The sequence below is a fragment of the Myotis daubentonii genome, chromosome 13 (genome assembly GCF_963259705.1).
Source record: "Myotis daubentonii chromosome 13, mMyoDau2.1, whole genome shotgun sequence".
Taxonomy (NCBI): Eukaryota; Metazoa; Chordata; class Mammalia; order Chiroptera; family Vespertilionidae; genus Myotis; species Myotis daubentonii.
The window spans coordinates 37,786,523-37,806,413 of record NC_081852.1 but is presented as its reverse complement, the minus strand read 5'-3'; the positions used below and the strand labels follow the sequence as shown (position 1 = coordinate 37,806,413).

The 19,891-nt window shown below is 44.4% G+C and overlaps 1 protein-coding gene across 1 annotated transcript; it reads left to right on the top strand.

Moving 5' to 3' along the window:
- Nucleotides 1–724: 724 nt before the first annotated feature.
- On the top strand, nt 725–2,682 carry CH25H (cholesterol 25-hydroxylase). The gene has a single exon (XM_059662777.1). It carries the CDS (start codon nt 1,301–1,303, stop codon nt 2,117–2,119), a length of 819 nt encoding a protein of 272 aa, XP_059518760.1. The 5' UTR covers nt 725–1,300; the 3' UTR covers nt 2,120–2,682.
- The last annotated feature ends 17,209 nt before the right edge of the window (nt 2,683–19,891 follow it).

Below are 19,891 nucleotides of genomic sequence, written 5' to 3'. Positions count from 1 at the left end.
CGAAGCCGTGTCCCTGGCTTCCAAGTTTTCGTCCAAACCTATCTGCTAGGCGTTCCTGTGTTTCAGCCTCCCGGTCAAAGGAGGCTTTGTTGGTGGTCTGGGGCGGGGGGAGCGGGGGGGGGGGGACGGTCTCCCCAGAGCTCTTCTAGTACCCACCTCCTCACGGCCAGTCCACCCCAGTTTGATGGCAGAGAAGCGCAGGTGTGGGGCGAGCCCGGCAGTCCGGCGCTGCGCCTTGGGGTGGTTTGGAGGAATGGGGGCCAAGGCGAAGGGCAAAGTGGCGCCGCGAAGCCAGCCCAGGGAAGGGCAGGACAGGCGCGACATCTGTCCAACCGGCAGCTCCGCGAGGCGTTAGGAACAACACGCAAACATTCCCCTTAGGAACAAGGTGGGTGCTTTACTGGTCGTATTGCTTTCTGAGATGCAGCGTCCTTTTAGCCAGTTCTGGGCCGCGCTAGAAGTTAAAGCCAGAATGTATGTATGTGTGTATGTATGTATGTATATATGCGTATGTACGTAAAGCGAAGAACAGTCACGGTCCCCTCTTTTGCCGGGGAGTCTCGCCGTCTCTCCGTTCCCGTCGCTGGTCTGCGCGCTTCGGCAGCATAACGGAGGGCTGATTAGTGGCCGGGTGTTGCGAGTTCCTCTGAGCAGACTGTGTGCTGGGGTGTGGGGTGTGTGTGGGGGTTGGGGCGGGGGGAGTGGAGGGAGTCGGGAAGGGCAGGATCTGGAGCCCGCGGCGAACCGGCGGGGATACATCCTCTCTGAAGACCGGAACTGGAGAGGCTCCGGACCCGCCGCCCCGTCGCATCTGATTTCCTGCGCCGATCGCCGCCGCGACTCCCTCCGAGAAAGGTTAGTTTGCCACTCGCTCCGGGCTAAATTTACAGGGTGTGCAGACAGCAAAGATTAGGACTACAGAAGGTGCGCCACTTTAAAAAGTTCTTAAAAATGCAGTTGTACTTGGCGTTTTCAGGGATCCACACGGGCAACGTGTGCATTTAAAGACGAGTAGTTCTGCGTTGGTTACACGGGAGCCCTGCCGGTGGTGATGGGAACATCCCGCATCTTCTTTGGGGGTGGTGATGACACACGGATCGAGTTATCCAAACTCGAAATGCAGCCGCAGGTGTGCCGTGTAGCAGCTAAAGGCAGCTCTCCGGCGCCAGTGACGGATGCCAGCTCAGCTCAGCTGGGAAAGGGCGGCAGAGGCAGCTGACGTCACGCCGGGCGGGGCTCGAGTCCCTATAAAATCGGTGGGACGCCAGCCGCTGCAGCGGCGGCCAAGCAGCGCCTCGCCATGAGCAGCCCCAACTCCTCCCAGCTCCACGCCGCCGCGGGGTGCAGCTCCGGCCAGATGTTCCTGCAGCCCGTCTGGGACCGGCTGCGGACCCGGGAGGCCCTCACGCAGTCGCCCTTCTTCCCGGTCATCTTCGCCATCACCACCTACGTGAGCTTCTGCCTGCCCTTCGTGATGCTGGACCTCCTGTGCCCCTGGGTGCCCGCGCTGCGGCGCTGCAAGATCCAGCCCGACAGCGCGCCCTCGGCGCGGCAGCTGCTGTCCTGCCTGCGGCAGACGCTCTACCAGCACCTGGTGTTCGTGTTCCCGCTGACGCTGCTGCACTGGGCCCGCCGCCCGGCCCTCCTGCCCCCCGAGGCCCCCGCGCTGCCCCAGCTGCTGGGCCACGTCGTGCTGTGCCTGCTGCTCTTCGACGCCGAGTTCTTCGCGTGGCACGTGCTGCACCACCGGGTGCCCTGGCTGTACCGGACCTTCCACAAGGTGCACCACCAGAACGCGCCCTCGTTCGCGCTGGCCACGCAGTACGTGAGCGCCTGGGAGCTGTTCTCCCTGGGCTTCTTCGACATGGTGAACGTCTGGCTGCTCCAGTGCCACCCGCTCACCGTCCTGGTCTTCCACACGCTCAACATCTGGCTGTCGGTGGAGGACCACTCCGGCTACGACTTCCCCTGGTCCACGCACAGGCTGGTGCCCTTCGGCTGGTACGGCGGCGTGGTGCACCACGACCTGCATCACTCTCACTTCAACTACAACTTCGCCCCGTACTTCACACACTGGGACAGGCTCTGGGGGACTCTGCGGCCCCCTCGCGCCAGGTAGCCCGCACCCCTCCCGTGTCGGGGTGGCTGCGGAGGGCAGGGGCTGCCCCTGGGAACCAGGACTGTTGGCGCGTTTTCACACTTGAATCAGAAGAAACGCGCCTGAGCTCTTTTATTTTTATATTTTAGTAAGTAATTTATTACCTGCTGGAAATTTCTAGAGACAATCTGATGTGTTGTTTTTTTTGCAATCTGATGAAGTAATTTATATCAATTTTTTTGTATATCAATAATTGTATACTGGGTGTTGAATTCTAGCTCACTTCAGTAGCCTTGATTCCTGGATCGATTTAGACATTTATCACTGGCATATTTAAATCATTTCTAAACGGATTTGTTTGTAGGACAAAGAATTTCCTATGTTTGAAAGTGTCCTAGAATGAGACTAAAAACCATATTTTTTTAAATGCAGAATCTGATGTCTGATGCTATAAACAATGCAACATGTTCCTGCTGGACAGTAACTAAGATGATCGTACTTTTTTCCTATTTTTTTCACAGAATTTTATATTTATATGGAAAGAAATGTTATTTATGCTTAAAAAAAATATATGAACCAAATAAGTACTGGCTCCTGTTTCATTGGCATTTTGAGTAAAAAAAACTAAAACAGGGTGAGGGAGCTGGGATTGCAGGTTTCTGTCCCAGCCTCCCTCTGCCCCACCTTGGGATGAGAGAAATCTGGTGGTGGGGTGTATGTGTGTGTGTGTGTGTGTGTGTGTGTGGGGGGGGGGTTACAGGAGAGGAAAAGGCAGGAGAAGGGGTCTGTTTTGGCCTAGAGATTTTAAAGGGGAAAAAAACACTATTGTTCTAAATGTGTTTTAATTGTTTTCTGCCTCACAGGCAACTTAAAGAATTACCTTGTGAAGTCTTAGAGAGATTAACACTGAGCAACCATTTGCTTATCTGGGGGGAGGGCAGTGTTGGGGGATGAATAGAATTACTGGGGTGCCTTGATTTACAAAACTGGTGAGTCAAATGGGTACATTCGAGGGGCTGGTAGATACAGAAAGGGGTTCAGAGTGCACCCCCCTTTTTCATGAAGCAATCTAGTACAAATGATGATCATATGCATCATCTCGGCTATTTGGGAATTTTGTATATTCATTTTTCTTAAGTAAACAAACATGCAAACTGCATGTCCATTTCTCAAAGGAAAAAAGTGAAATTTGACTCTACATTCCTAGTTCCTCACCTTAAAAGGAGATTGTGCCTCCGATGTTCTTCTGCTTCTTTTGTGTGTTTTTTTTTAAATACATTTTTGTTGATTTCAAAGAGGAAGGGAGAGGGAGAGAGAGGTAGAAACATCAATGATGAGAGGGAATCACTGATTGGCTGCCTCCTGCATGCCCGCACCGGGGATCAAGCCTGCAACCCAGGCATGTTCCCTAGGCTGGAATCGAACCTGGGACCCTTCAGTCTTCAGGTTGATGCTCTATCCACTGAGCTAAACCGGCCAGGGTGCCTCCGATGTTCCTGAAGATTATTTGTGACAGTAAGTGTCCCTATCACTGCTCATCATGTTCTCCATTCAACTGCTGCCCAATTGTTTTAATTTTATCTTTGGAGTGTAGTTAGATAGGGCAAAGTTAAAAGTCAATACAATTTAGACAGAAAAGTATAAAGAGCGGCAGCTTTGCATTTAATTTTAGGCTCACTACATATATGAACAAAACTATGTGTCTAAAGGTGAAAAATCCATCTAAAGACCTGGTCTCCACAGTCTGCCAAACGAAATTCTTCCAATTCTTTGGCAAAATGCAATTAGAATGCCTGGCAACTAACTCAGAAGCATTTTCCTTCCCAATGTGTGTGCTCTCTTGGCTTCTTCACTAAAGTTATCTCTTCTTCTGTCCTTAGCAAGACCAGGCTGGGACTTAAAGTCTATATTGATGTATAAAAGTGAAATCCACGAAATCAGGTAGTGAGATGTAAGGGGAAAGTGCTGATTGGAGGTCGAATGTTAATATCATGATTAACAAAGCAAAGAAGGATGCACGGGCAGGTGTGGAACATCTGATAGAAGTATTTGTTGTTTTGAGCAGCTCCAGACTCCCCCCGAGCTGCCTGCAAACCTTGGATCATGATGATCACAGCTCACTCTCTGAGAGTTTTTAACAATGTGTCATGTTGCCTCGCCTTATAAGGGAATTTTACAGGGGAATTTTACACTTGGGTCAAATTGTCCACATAGACATTATTTGGGCTTAGAAAGACTTTCTCAAAATCGAATGTCTTATCAGTTTGTACTACCTTGAGAGGTGGAAGTGGAGTGGAGAGGATGAGCAATTTTTCAGATAGCTTGAGGGTCTAATAGTTATAACAATAATAATGATGGTGATGAAGTAGTTCACATTTGCATTCACTGTCACACACATTGCTTCTTACATTGCTCTAAAGGAGGTAGGATAGTTATCGTCATTTAAAAAATTATTATTATTATTATCAAACGTTCTGGATAGAGAATTGGTACCTCCATAGGTTAAGTGACTTACTCCAGATTCTAAAATAATAGAATTTGGAGCCAGTTCTTGAACTTAGGTCTGGTAGTGTATACTATCCCTCTTCTCTGATGAAGCTTAAGATAATCTCCATTTTACCAAATGCTGTTAAGTTGCAAACTCTAAGGCGCCAACGAATGGCCTCTCTTCACTATTCCTCCCCAGCCACTGCCCCTCAACACGGTGCCCCCCTAGCCCACTATTTTGATGTGGACGTCCCTGGGTTCCAAGCCTCTGCTGGGCAGGAGGGAAAGCTAGGGAAAGTAGGCCTAGGTCATCTAAGTGGGCTTGAGAAAGCATGAGGTCAGGGCTCTGTTTTCCCTGTCCTTCACGGCATGTCAGCTAGCACTCAGGCTGAAGTCAGATGGCCTGGGGCAACCTAGACTCTGAGACTTAAAAGCTGAAGGACTCTGGAAAAGTTAATCTCTCCATGCCTTGCTTCCTTTCCTATAAAATGTAGATAATCATAGAACCTACCTTACAGAGTTGTTGCCAGAGATTTTGAGCTACTACTAGGTGGACTGGAGGATTGCTATGATGGATATTTCATGATGTGGATACCAGGACTGTAGCCTTCTGTTCACAAACATGTTTGAGCTCTCTCCTTTTACCGGGAACCAAAGAAAGCCATTGTTTATTTTGCTTCCATGAAAGCTGCTTAGCTTGTCATCTTTCAAGGCCAAAGTATTGGAAAGAGACAGACTGGAAAGTGTCTGACTGGTTTGTCACCATGAGTCATCCCACCTCTTCCTGAAAATTTCACCTCTGTTCACTGCCATCTTCCTAACTATCAAGTCCATTGATTCCCTATGCCCTGCCCTCGCTTTCCCATTGCCTTGATTTGTTTTTTAAGGTCTTTCTTTTGCTAACTAGCCTCATGTTGGAATTCAGTTCTTGCTTGCTTTTAATAAGATTTATCTATTTTCCTTCCTAATTCTGTTTCTTCTTCCTTCAGGGGCTGCTTTCCTCAGAGGGAGGCAAGCCTCAAGGTGCTTCTATTTTATTAAAAAATATCTAAATTGTGTGTAAGAAATGTCCTTCCTACCATCTTCAAGTGCACCCTGTAAGTCTCTGCTTTCATTGTGTTCTAGTACACACACAGATGAGGTATACGCACACATATACCAAGCATATGTATGAATAGACACTATATATGTATGCACACTATATATATACACTATTTATGTACATGCCACATACAAGCTATATATCCACACACTATAACGTAAGCTCATGTATACTATATATACGTATATCTATAATAATAAAGGCATAATATGCTAATTAGACTGGGCATCCTTCCAGATGACCTTCCGGAGGAAGCTGGGACTGCAAGGGAAGCCCGGGTCCCCAGGGCCAGAGGGAAGCTGGTGCCAGCAGCTGAGGGGAGGAAGGCCTACTCTTACACGAATTTTGTGCATCAGGCCTCTAGTGTATATATATATAAACTATACGAGTATGTACTCTATATATACTTATACACTTTATACACATACATACATGTGTGCACATGTTATATATACACACTTTATGTACATGTGCCAACATTTTATATATATAGAGAGAAACTGTATATGTATATCCACTATATACATACTCCCTTCCCCTCTCTTTCTACACACACACATACACACACATATGTACACACACACACACTTAACACACCACCATTTCTCTCTGCCCCTACTACCATACCTCATTCTTTTTTTTTTTAAATATATTTTATTGATTTTTCACAGAGAGGAAGGGAGAGAGATAGAGAGAGTTAGAAACATCGATGAGAGAGAAACATCGATCAGCTGCCTCTTGCACATCCCCCACCGGGGATGTGCCCGCAGCGCAGGTACATGCCCTTGACCGGAATCGAACCCGGGACCCCTGAATCCGTAGGCCGGCGCTCTATCCACTTAGCCAAACCGGTTTCGGCCATGCCTCATTCTTGATAATGATTGGTTTAGTATTGCACGACTCCTGGAAGCAGTAGAAACACACCTTTGCCATTAATCCTGTCTTTCTTTATCCATTCCATCCTCCATCACTAGTTTATCCTAGCTTCCTAGATAAGGCCATGTTCACAACCCACAATCCCTGTTCTAGGGAGGTGCACAATCTATTGCAAAAGAGAGTCAAGCAAACAAATGAATCTACTCTAATGTAGCCAGTGTGATCATGCAGAGGAATGACGGGTTGTTGAGGAAGCCCAAAGAAACATGGGTCAGTTGAGCCACAGAAATCATGAAGGATTTGTATGTGTTCCCATGCGTGCCCACCAGAAAAAAACAGTGTGGCAGAATCAGAGAGGGATGATGGAACTTGACATACTTAAGACATGCTGAGAAGCTCAGAGCACTGTGAAGACAAGGGAGGAAAGTCAAGGCATGTCGCCTTGCCTCTTGACAAGCCATTGAACCTGCTTAGGACTGTTTGCTCACTTGCCTATGCCACATGGTTTTGGGAGGTTGTATATAAAACTGCTTTGAAACAAATGTTAGGGCTTGCTATTATTTATTGATTTATGATGAGTACATGAATAAATGCATTGAAAACTGGACTTGGAAATGTCATGTTAAGAAGCTTAGATTGTGTTCTCTGGGCTATGGAGGGGAGGGGTAGGTGGGGGTGCCACAGATTTTAGGCAAAGAAGTGATATGATTCCATCTGGTTTAAGAAGATAACGGGTGGCAGTGAATGGTGGTTGGGATCCAGTTCTGCCTGGATTCCAAACCTGGCTCCCCTGCCTATGAACTTTGTGACCTTAAGCAAATCACTTAATCTCTCGGAGGTTCAATGTCCTCATCTGTAAAAAGAGGGTGGTGGTGCCTACCCTTGAATTGTGGTAAGAAATAAGTAAAATATTTAGAGAATTTAGCACTCTGCCTCACATACGGCAAACACTCTGTAAATAGAATCTCTTTTGCTACTGGTTGTTACAAAAGGGTTATGGATACAGGTGAGAGACAATACGTTTGTCCCAAAACAAGTGGAGATGAGGTGTAGAGGGAGAAATGGATTTCTCTTTGATCATAAAAGTAACGCATGCTCATGGAAAAATTTCAAATGCGAGAAAACAGTGTAAAATAAAAAGCAATTTCTATCCCCGTTCAATGAATTCATTTCCATTGCAGATATAATCAAAGGTAACCCCTTTTTTTGGTGCCAAACCAGAAATCAGTTGTTCATTGTGTCTTTCTTTTCTTTCTTTCTTTTTTTAAAATATATTTTTATTGATTTTTCACAGAGAGGAAGGGAGAGGGATAGAGAGTCAGAAACAACAATGAAAGAGAAACATCAATCAGCTGCCTCCTGCACACTCCCCACTGGGTATGTGCCCGCAACCAAGGTACATGCCCTTGGCCGGAATCGAACCCGGGACCCCTGAGTCCGCAGGCCGGCGCTCTATCCACTGAGCCAAACCGGTCAGGGCGATTGTGTCTTTCTTTCTTCCTTTCAGTTGTGATATATTCATTTGTTTTTAAAAGTTAAAAAAAAAAGCAAGTTAGTGTGAAGAGAAGTTCTCTAGACAAAGGCCCAAGCCCTCTCTAAATAGTTTTGCTTATTTCCTTTTTCTGATGTCTTTTGATCACTTCTCAAAACAAGAAGAGAAACTTAAGTTGTCTGTCTTCCACAGCGTCCATGAATGGATCGCTTGGCACTGTGACTGTTTTATACCTGAAACAGCAGGTCAAAGGCAAAGCAAAGCTTTCCTTGCTCCCTGTAGCTGAAGACCCCTTTCTCTCATCTGCTCACTCCTACTTCATTGGCAGCTCTTACAGTAACTGCACTCTCTGCCTTCTCTACCGGAGAGGGAGCTCTCTGAAAGAAGAGGCCATGTCCTACAGATCATTGATTCCTTCAAGGAGCTTACAATTTAGGAAGTGCTCAGTCACTGTTTCTGGAGTGTAGGCTCTTGGATCTGGAACCTGAAGCAGCTGGGGTTGAGCTGCCCGATTTTTATTTTGGGGGAAATCTTTGAATCACTCTGAACATCAGTTTTCCTCTCTGTGAAATGGGTGGAGGTTGGGGGGATTATAATTGGCCTTCCCTGCTTCCTCAGGCTGCCGTGAAGGTCGAGTGAGCTAGAGCAGCAGGATGCTGAGTGGATGAGAGGTTACTCTGTCAGTGAGTGTGACAGTGTGGAGCCCAGGCATCCGTGAAGGCACAAAGGTGCAATGGCTCCCGTTTCCTTCCATCTCTGCCATGATGATGCTCCTTCATGGCTTCCTCAATCCAGCCACCGCCTCTCACTCCACACAGCTTCCTTCCCTGTATTCCTCTCCTCTGCACTCCCTGGTTCCTGCTTCCTGCTGACTCTCAGAAGAATATAGGAGGGGAGGGACGCCTCAGAGGGACCAGAGTTAGGGGAAATCGACCCCGGGACAGCACAGTTTGCAGAAGTAGCCTGAGCAGTAATATTTGTGTCCGAGTCAGAAGTAGTGTTAATCTAAGGACAGGCTCCAAGCCAAGAGCTGCAGCCTATTGCGTAAGTAGAATTTGGCAGCGGAGAAGGGCTTTTGAAAGAAAGAGCCTCTTGCAGTTGGACACTAACTAGAAAAAAGTCACCCCTTACTAGGTAGATTGAGTCCCCAGTTAGGTGGAGGGAGAAAGTGTGGCTCATGCTTGGCAGTGGGTTTGATTAGCCTGAGATATAGCATTGCCAAGGGAAGGTAGCTCACATGGCTGACACTTGTCAAGGTCAGAGATTCTAGGAATGCAAAGGCTGAGACACCACGGTCCAGTTTCCCTATTTTATGAATAGGGAAACCAAGGTTCACATGAAAAGTGGCTTTTCCTTAATCAGACAGCTGAGTTGGAACTCAAAGGCCTGCATCCTTCCTGCCTCTCCCAGCTGCTTCCCTCCCACGCTCTGGGTCCTAGAGCCACTGGGGGTTGTCTCTTGCTGAGTAGCAGAAATGTGGTTTTGAGACACTATTAGAAATAATTTGTATGTTTTAAAAAATAATTTGCATGAACACTACATAAACAGCTCTGCTCATTTGTAGCAACTTGAGAGAAGTGTTTATTTCAAAATTTGCTAAGAGCGATCCTGCCATATAACTTGTGGGTTATTGGTGTGGACTTGTATTTTATTCTGACACTCTGACACTCTCTGTTTAGAAAACATTTTAAGAAGCATCCATACAATGGAATACAATTCAGCAGGAAGGAATGAACTATTGATAAGAGCAACTACAAAGATGAATCTTAAAATAATTATGTTGAGTAAAGGAAGCCAGACCAAAAAAACAGGCACTCTATGGTCTGTTGATATCGTGTGTGCTATATGATTCCATTTATATAAGATTCCATTTATATGAGATTCCAGAAAATACAAATGAGTTCATTGTGACAGAAAGTAGACGGGCAGTTGTTTGGGGGAGGGAGAGGGCAGAAAGATGGATCACAGTGGGGCATGAGAAGACTTTCACGGATGATGGATATGTTCATGTCTTGACTGTAGTGTTGGTTTAATAGGTGTATACATGTGTCCAAATTTATCAAATTGTGCACTTAAAATATGTGTAGTGTATGGTCTTTCAATCATACTAGATACCGATGATGATAAATTAATCCAGGACCTCATGTTCTAAATTTTAGTTTTGGGCTACTATAACAAAGTATCATCGACTGGGACATTTATTTCTCACAGTTCTGGAGTCTGAGAAATCCAAAGTTAAGGGGCTGGTAGATTCAGCTCCTAGTGAGGGTCCCCTTCTTGGTTTATAGAGAGCCTCACATGATAGGGAGAGAGAAAGCTCTGGTCTCTCTTTTCGTAAAAGAACATTAATCTCATCCTGGGAGCCTTGCCATCATGATCTCATTTAATGCTAATTACCTTCCAAAGGCCCCACCTCCAACATGGGGGTTAGGTGGCCAACATATGAATGGGGGTAGGGGTGTGAGACAAACATTCATTCAGTACTTGTAAAGAATAGGTATTCTGTTGGGTGAAGTGTTTTGTAGTTGTCAATTACATCAAGTTGATTAAAGTGTGATCCAAGTCTTCTATATCTTTACTAGAGGCCCAATGCACGAAATTCGTGCAAGGGGCTCGGCCCTCACAGCCACAGCGGCTGCCACTGCCTCGGCTTCATCCGGAAAGTCGTCCAGAAGGTCTTTTGTCTGGTCTAATTATCATATTATGGTTTTATTATTATAAATTATCCTTTTACTTGGTCTATCAATGATTGAATGTGGGTGTTTTAAATCTCTGATTATAATTGTGGATGTGTCTGCCCGTTTCTTCTTTAGGTTTATCAGTTTTGTTTTATGTATTTTGAACTCTGTTACTTGAGCTACAGGAACATTTAGGATTATTATGCATTCCTAATTTATTGAACACCTACTGTGTGACAAGCATTCTCGTACATGCTTTCCATACATAAGCTCCTTCATTGTTAAGAGTTTATTTGGGATTTACTATCTCAGTTTTAGAGAAGAGAAGAAAACCAGTGCATAAAATGATGAAGAACCTTGCACAAAGTTTTACATAGTAGGATAAAACCCCAAGCAGTTAGATTTCACGGTCTTCAGTTTTGACTAGTATGCTATTCTAGATGTTGGAGGGGGATTCAAACTTTGGGCAGGGTAAGGAATGTGATTAGATTATAAACTCCTTTGAAAATTCTGCTTTTTGTTGTGTTGTTGAACTGGTTCATATCTTGACACACATCTATTATCAGATGAGAAAAAAGACATATGTCCTACCAAAAAAGAAGTCATTTATGTTAGAGGCAACATTTAAATCCCACACATTTCTATTCCTTTCTCTTAGTGCTTTGTGTGTGATCTGAGAGCTGATTGCTCTCTTCTGCCTCTGAGTTGCACAAAAGCAGTCTCAAGGTGGCTGATGGAGAAAAAAAGGAAGTCTCTTAAATAAATTTTCATGGGTTCATAAAATCCATTGTCAAAGCCCTGACTGGTTTGGCTCAGTGGATAGAGCGTCGGCCTGCGGACTGAAGGGTCCCAGTTTCGATTCCGGTCAAGGGCATGTATCTTGGTTGCAGTACTGGGGATGTGCAGGAGGCAGCTGATCGATGTTTCTCTCTCATAGATGTTTCTAACTCTCTATCCCTCTCCCTTCCTCTCTGTAAAAAATCAATAAAATATATTTAAAAAAATATCCATTGCCAAAGAAGCTCAATAGCCAACCCCACTCTGCCAATGGAGCGTCATTCAAGTGCCTCTACCCACTCCCCCTTTGTTTCTTGCTCAGTGACTCAGAGATAGGGCTTTTAATCAAAAGAAATAACGTGAGTTTGGCTTTTCCACTTACTAACTTTGTGATTTTGGTAAAGTGACTTAACTAATCTATAAAATGGATCTACTGATGGTACCTACAAAAAGATTATTTTAATAGTAATACATTGAACACCACTTAAAGGGGTTTTATTATAGCAATTTTTATCTTTCTTTATAAATAAAGGGGGCTTCCTTCCTCTAGTATCTGCTTGGCCATGTAGTCAATGTTAATACAGCCATGTGCTGCATGATGACATTTCAGTCAACAACATACCACATATAGGATGGTGGTACCATCCTATATCATAAAAGCCTAATATGCAAATTGACTGAACAGTGGAACGACCAGTCATTATGATGTGCACTGACCACCAGGGGGCAGAGGTTCAACTCAGGAGCTGTCTCCTGGTGGTCAGTGTGCTCCCATGCGGGGAGTGCCACTCAGCCAGAAGCCGGTCTCATGGCTGGTGAGCGCAGCAGCAGTGGTGGGAGCCTCTCCCACCTCCACTGCAGGCGGGTGGTAAGAAGTGAGGGGTCCTGGACTGCGAGAGGAATGTCTGCTTGCTGGCTTAGGCCCGATCCCTGAGGGATCCAGGACTGCGAGAGGGCACAGGCTGGGCTGAGGGACCCCTACCCCCCAGTGTACGAATCTTGTGTATCGGGCCGCTAGTGAGATTATATTGGAGCTGAAAAATTTCTATTGCCTGTTGATGTCACAGCTATCCTAACATCATAGCCATCCTAAAGTCATAGCCATTGTAATGTCATGGCCATGGTAATGCCGCATCCATTATAATGTGGTAGCCATCCTAACATGGTAGCACATTACTCACATGTTTCTGGTGATGCTGGTGTAAAAAAACATGCTGCGCTGCCAACTGTACAAAAGGATAGGAGGCTATACCACTAGCCCTGTGCAAGTACACTCTCAGATGTTCACACAATGATGAAATCGACTAAACGATGCATTTTTCAGAATGCATTTCCATTGGTAAGTGGTGCATGATTGTAATGGTTAGTTAGGAGTCCCTTCTGTGTTTCAGGCACTTTTATCTCCATGATCTCACTTAGCCCTCGTTTACCCTGGTAACCTTGTAGAAATCTTTTATTATTACTTTTTTACAGAGGAGGAAATTGAGACTTGGAGAGGTTACATGACTTGCCCCTGATGATGTCTATAATGATATGAAAACCAGTATATGAGGTAAGCCTCTTTCTTCCATAGACCTCCTCTCTTTATGCTACTCCCTCCCTCAAATGCTAGAGAGGCTCTCCTGGGTCTTCCATGCACAGCCATGCAGGTTGTACATGGAACAACTCCAGGAGTGTCATTTTCATATGTATCAATGTCATACACCCTTGGAGCCATGCAGAGCACAACTTGCAGACATGTATGAGGAGGCCCTGGTGCCGTTAATGTGTTTTAGTCAGAGAGGAGAGAAGATTTTGTTGACAGCCACATTGACAGCCCTGCTTTCCTCTTTTCAATCATTCTTGGAAGTGCTTTCCATGCTTTTATAATTCTGAGTACATGAGCCAAAGCAACCTGACCACACCACCTCTCACCCTGTGGGTATGCCTGCATTTGAACTCTTCTTTGAGTATTCACCTTCCATATGCCCCTATGTGCCTGCCACCTTCCAAAGCATGCTGTAAAAGAAATTGTGTACGTAGCTCAATTTGGCAGTCTGATGCCAAAACACAGGTAAAAGTGAGCTATTTTCTTTTAGTTCATCTTGAAGATTTTTCTTCAGGTACCTGTGTGTGCTTTAGCCACTGAATGTCTTAGAGGCAGTCTTCCATGAAATAAACCCTTTCATGTCTAATTTTCCAGAAGATGCAGCTTAGCATTGTTCTATGCCTTTAGCTGTGCCTTTATGCATATGTGAGAGGAAATATACATTTAAGAATAAGTTAGGGGACATGACGCGTTTTCATCTGGGCATATTTTCTTCCTTAGGCCAACTTCCCAAATGCTACGGTCCGCAGAGATCCTTCCTTACCGGCTCAGCTTTAATAATGGTGTTTGCACTAAAGGAGCTGGAGGCAGCAGACACACTAGCTTTCAGTGGCTCTGAGAAAGGTCTATGGTCTGGGCTGGGCCCACTTAATGACTTTATTTAGTAACTTCAGTAATAGTTACAAATAGTTTATTATATTTCCCTTACAGTTATACAGGATTTTATAGAATGCTCTTACAGGCAAGAACTTAGAGCCATATCGTAATCTTGTGAGGTCAGGTAGATAGGTAATTTTATGTCTTGCAAGAGAGAAATCTGGACTATTAAGCTAGTGATGTCAAAAAAGATGTCCAAATTCACAAAGCAAATCAGAGTCCAGAACCATATTGGGACTTTTCATTCCAGAAGGCCCCTAGCAATCACTGCATCTGTTTGGAGGTTGTAGAGACTCACATCCTTTGCTTTCCTTAAGTCCTAAACCCAAAGATTCACTACAGCAATGTGGAGAACATTTAAAATATCTCCAAATTATTATAGTGATTTTAGACTAATTAGAGTTGAGTGGATATTCTGGTAGAATAAATCCATGTCTTTGTAAACTGCCTTCTCCAGAAATAGCCCTTTCTGTAAACCTAATCAGCTACAAGTGCCAACATAAACAGTGAAAGGAAGAATTCCAATTGCTGTCTATTAAGAATTGCTTCAACAAGAACTACCCCAAGACCAAGCAGATGTTCGTACCCATGTAAACATGTGGTCCCTATTGACCTACAGAGGTATGGCAGGTAGAGAGCACCAACAACCCAGCTTATTTGATCGTCACTCAGCCAGATTACGATGCTATTCCTTCTCAAGGATTGGCAATACCTTTATCCCCCTCAGAAACCCACACTTACACCCCCTAAATGGTCCTTTCTATACTTCCGAGCTTAACGTGTGGTCTGGCGGGCATGGTTTTTTTGTATTTAAACATGCATGCCTTAATGTATATCATTCATTGGTGACAAAAGGCCCTCCTTGTTCTCTTTTAACATGTAGGTTCTTGTGAACAATCGAACTAACTCTTGATGTGAAAAGCAAATATTATTTAGAAAATGGAAATATCTTCTAATTCAGTGGAAGCAGGCGCTAATACACAGCTCAATGGGAAGCTAAGCAAAGAGATCAGGTTAGGCCAGGATTGGAGCAGGTTGGAATGAGAATGCAGGAAATGGGAGAGTTAAGGTTTGTGGTTTTGAATTTCCTTGTGTGGCTTGACATGGTTTCAAAATGTCTTTTTCCAAGTGAAATGCTGCCGGGAGCCAGTCCATCCTTGCTGTTTCAAAGGACCTGGCATATATGGCATACTGTTCTTAAAATGTTTGCTCACCTTCTTGGCACTATGTGTTTTAACCAAGGTCTCCTCTCTGAGAAAGGTTGTTTCCCCAGGTAGGGATTTTCCCCTGAAGTTAGGGAGGGAATAAAACCCCTTAACTAAGTGCCAGGCGGGTAATTAATCACTTTAACTACGAACAATCATGCTTAAGCTACATAATCTTTACTCCCTGGAATGGAGATAAGAAACGCCCTAACCTTTGTAATAGAGATTGATAGGATTGAATCAACTGGTATAAATACAGATGTAACAAGACAGAGAGAGACAGAACTCAGAAGAGAGCCAAGAAGACAGAACCTACATGGAGCCTGGAGACAGAAGAACTTCACTGGAGAGAACATGGCAATAGATCCTGGACTGAACCTGACTATAGAACATGGCAAGAGAACCTGACTAGAACCTGGTGACTGGACCTGCCTGGAGAGCCTGGACAGAACCTGGCTGGAGAACCTAGCGAGGGAACATGGCTACAGAACCTCGCTGGAAATCTGAAGCAGAACCTCTCTGGAGATCCAGACCAGAACTTGGCTGGAGATCCTGGCTAGAGATCCTGGCTAGGCTGCTGATCAACTGAACACTGTCTCCGTGTCCTTCCTTCTTCGCCAACTCCGTCTACGCCTTTGGGAACCCCTGGACCTGCTGGGGTTGGACCCCGGCAAAATGCCAAGACAGTAGTTTCAGAGAAAGTTAATGTTTCTAACTGCCTCCAGTCCGCTTGAGGGCAAACACCTTTATCAAATTATAACTGGTGGGAAGTTTATGACATGTCAGCACCCATCTGAGGTATCCTCGCTGATTAACCAGAAACAACAAAAAGGGGAGATTGGAATACAGCATTAAAACCATTTGTCAGAGATAAATACTTGAAAATATATGTATTCTAGGGTGATATTTATTTATGAAGTTTCTTGTCTTAGAATGTCATGTGGACATGTAATAAAAAATAAGCAGGAAAAACTGGACCTTTAATGGTTGAACGGCAGGTAGTTGTATGGAGCCTGCTTGGTTGGCCATCCACACATCCCCTGGGGAACATCGGAGGCACTTCAGAGCTCTAAGGAACACAGTGAAAGACCAGAGGACTAGGACATGTCTGAATTTCTTTGTGGGGAATGTGGTGGCTGTTCTATCGCAACTGTTAGAGAACACCAGAAAGAAAGGATTAGACTGTGAACCCTTGGATGGACAGGATCCTAACATATTTATTTGTATACTAGAAGCCCAGCGCACAAAGTTTGTGCGCAGGTATGGTCCCTAGGCCTGACCTGAGATCAGGGCCATCTTCCCTGGCTGCCAGCAGTCGGCCCCCTCGATTCTCCATCCACCATCAGGCAATCGGAGCCTGCCAGTTAAGAGAAAGGGACTGAGAGGTTGGCTGGCAGGCCCTGATCAGGCAATCGGGGCCTGCGGGCTGGGGGCAGCTCCTGCGTTGAGTATCTGCCCCCTGGTTGTCTGTGCTAGTCATAGTGACCATCGTTCTGCCGTTTGGTCCATTTGCATATTACCCTTTTATTATATAGGATTGTTGATGACAAGCACAAGACCTGTCTCATGGCAGGAACTGATTAGTTTAGCAATTTGTTAAATAGACAAGTATATTTTTAAAAATCTGTGTTTGAGTGACAAACGCACCTGAAACTAAAGGAACACAAGGAAGTAAGTATATTAAGGAGAATGAATGTGGGCCTATGTGTCTTGATGTTCTCATAATTGCTGACCTGGACAGGTACTTCTTGCTATTTGGTCCTAATAAAGAATGAAATAACACTAATGAATCTTTCAGCTCAATGAACTTTTGCCTTGATATATTGTCAGGTATAATTTATAAGCATCCTAGAGGTAGGCTTTAATAATTTGTAAAACCATGGTTCTCAAATTTTAGAATACATAAGAATCACTCCCGGAAACTGTAAAAAACAACAATAATAGATTCCTGAACTATACTCTAGATATTCTATTCTGATTCAGCAGACCTGGGATAGGGACTAGGAGTCTTTTCACAAATGGTTCATGAGCCACATTTTGAGGAATCCTGGTGCGAAAGATGCAGGAGAGAAAAGGTAATTGCTTGTTTTTGGAGGTGACAACTACACTTCTAGATTTTGTGAATTCTAGGCAAACTAAGAATCTCAGCACCAATCTTAAAGATAATATTAGAACCATCCCTATTCTCCAGAAGTCCCCAGAATGGTAGCTTCCACCTTGCAAACTTTCCAGCTCACCCCCAGCTGTGGGGCTTGCAGGGATCAAGGCCTGGGAAGACGACCTTAACTGCAGCTGTAGTCTGAATTTGGTCTTTTGACACATTTTTAAGTCCCCCCCCCCCCCCCCGCCCTTTGGCAACCATCTACTTGTTCTCTTTATCTATGGGTCTGTTTCTGTTTTGTTTTATTTGTTTTGTTTTGTTTTTTAGATTCTACATATAAGTGAAGTCATAGGTTGTCTTTCTCTATCTAACTACTTTCACTTTGTATGATATCCTCTATGTCCATCCATCTTGTTGCAAATGGTAAAATGTCATTCTTTTTATTGCTGAATAATATTCCATTATACATACACCACATCTTCTTTATTCATTCATATTTATTTACTTATTTAATCTTTATTGTTGAGATTATTACAGATGTCCCTCTTTTTTTGCCCCATAGCTCCCCTCTACCTGGTTCCCATCCAGTCTCAGGCCCTCGCCACCCTATTGTCTGTGTCCATAGGTAATGCATACATGCATATAAGATCTTTGTCTAATCTCTTTCTGCACCTCCCACACTCCCTCCCCTCTGAGAACTGTCAGTCTGTTCCATTTTCATGCCCCTGATTCTATTCCATTCACCAGTTTATTCTGTTCATCAGATTTTTTATTCATTTGATTTTTAGATTCAGTTGTTGATAGACATGTATTTGTTGCTACTTTGTTGTTCATATTTTTTATCTTACCTTTTTCTTCTTCTTCCTCTTCTTAAAGAATACCCTTCAGCATTTCATATAATACTGGTTTGGTGATGATGAACTCCTTTAGCTTTTTCTTGTCTGTGAAGCTCTTTATCTGGCCTTCAATTCTAAATGATAGCTTTGCTGGGTAGAGTAATCTTGGTTGTAGATGCTTACTATTTATCACTTTGAATATTTCTTGCCATTCCCTTCTGGCCTGCATACTTTCTGTTGAAAAATCAGCTGACAGTCGTTTGGGCACTCCCTTGTAGGTAACTATTTTTCTCTTGCTGCTTTTAAGATTTTCTCTTTGTCTTTAGCCCTTGGCATTTTAATTATTATGTGTCTTGGTGTGGTCCTCTTTGGATTCCTTTTGTTTGGAGTTCTCTGTACTTCCTGTACCTGTAAGTCTATTTCTTTCACCAGGTAGAGGAAGTTTTCAGTCATTATTTCTTCAAATAGGTTTTCAATATCTTACTCTCTCTCTTCTTCTGGCACCCCCATAATTTGGATGTTGGTACACTTGAAGTTGTCCCAGAGGCTTTTTACACTATCTCATATTTTTTGATTCTTTTTTCTTTTTGCTCTTCTGGTGGGGTGTCTTTTGCTTCCTCGTATTTCAAATCATTGATTTGATTCTTGGGATCCTCTAGTCTACTGAGGAATCCCTGTATATTATATTTTATTTCCGTCAGTGTATGCTTAATTTCTGACTGGTCCTTTTCCATTTTTTGGCATTCTCACTAAGATCCTTGAATGTCTAAGTTCCTTGGAGGTTTCTAGAAGATTCTTGAGTAACCTTATAACTGGGGTTTTGAACTCTATATCCAGTAGTTTGCTTTCTTCCATTCTTTCGTTTGTGACATGTTTTTTTGTCTCTGCATTTTGGCTACTTCCCTGTGTTTGTTTCTATACATTTGGTAGAGCTGCTAAGTCTCCTTGAGTAGTAGATGTCCTATAGGGCCCAGTGGCTCAGTCTCCCCAGTCACCTGAGGTAGATACTCTAGGTGCACCCCTTTGTGGGCTGTGTGCACAGTCTTGTTATAGTTGATCCCTGATTGCTGTTGGTGTCACTGGGAGGAATTGACCTCTAGGCCATTTGCCTGTGGGGACCAGCTGCAACAATAGTGGGAGAGCTACTGTGCAGGAGACACCCTTATGAGCAGGACTTGCTTCAGTGGGACTTCGGTGGTCACTGAGTCTGCCCCTTGAGTGTGTCATTTATGGATGTGAAGAGTTGTAATCTAGTATAGTCTCACACCGATCACTGGATACACTGGTTCTAGGGTCTCCAGGGAGTTGCAAAGTCAACCACTGCCTAGGGCCACCCAGCTGGAGCTACAGAGAGATCTGCAGATTCATCCTGTTTATATAAGGTTGGGAAGTACCCAGATGAGGCCCAGAGCTGTGAAGCAAGGCAGGCTGGTGCTGGTGCTGGGTCTTGGGTCTTTTATTAATAGATTTGGGCAGTGGTTCTCAACCCTGGCTACACATTAGAATCACCTGGGAATCTTTTTAAAATCCTGATGTCTGGACCTCATCCTCCGGAAAATTCTGTTTCTTTGTTACTAATGTTGTGGCCCCACCCCATAACAAAGAAACAGAATTTCCGGAGGATGAAGCCCAGAAATCAGGGTTTTAAAAAGATTCCCAGGTGATTCTAATATGCAGCCAAGGTTGAGAACCACTGGGTTTGGGGCTCCCTGACCCAGCTGCGGCTTGTTTGACAGGTTTTTAGCCTGAGAAAGCTGTGTGCACAGCTTGGGTGG

Excerpts from the sequence above, each read along its gene's own strand:
- CH25H (XM_059662777.1), top strand. The coding sequence starts at position 1,301 with ATGAGCAGCCCCAACTCCTCCCAGCTCCACGCCGCCGCGGGGTGCAGC.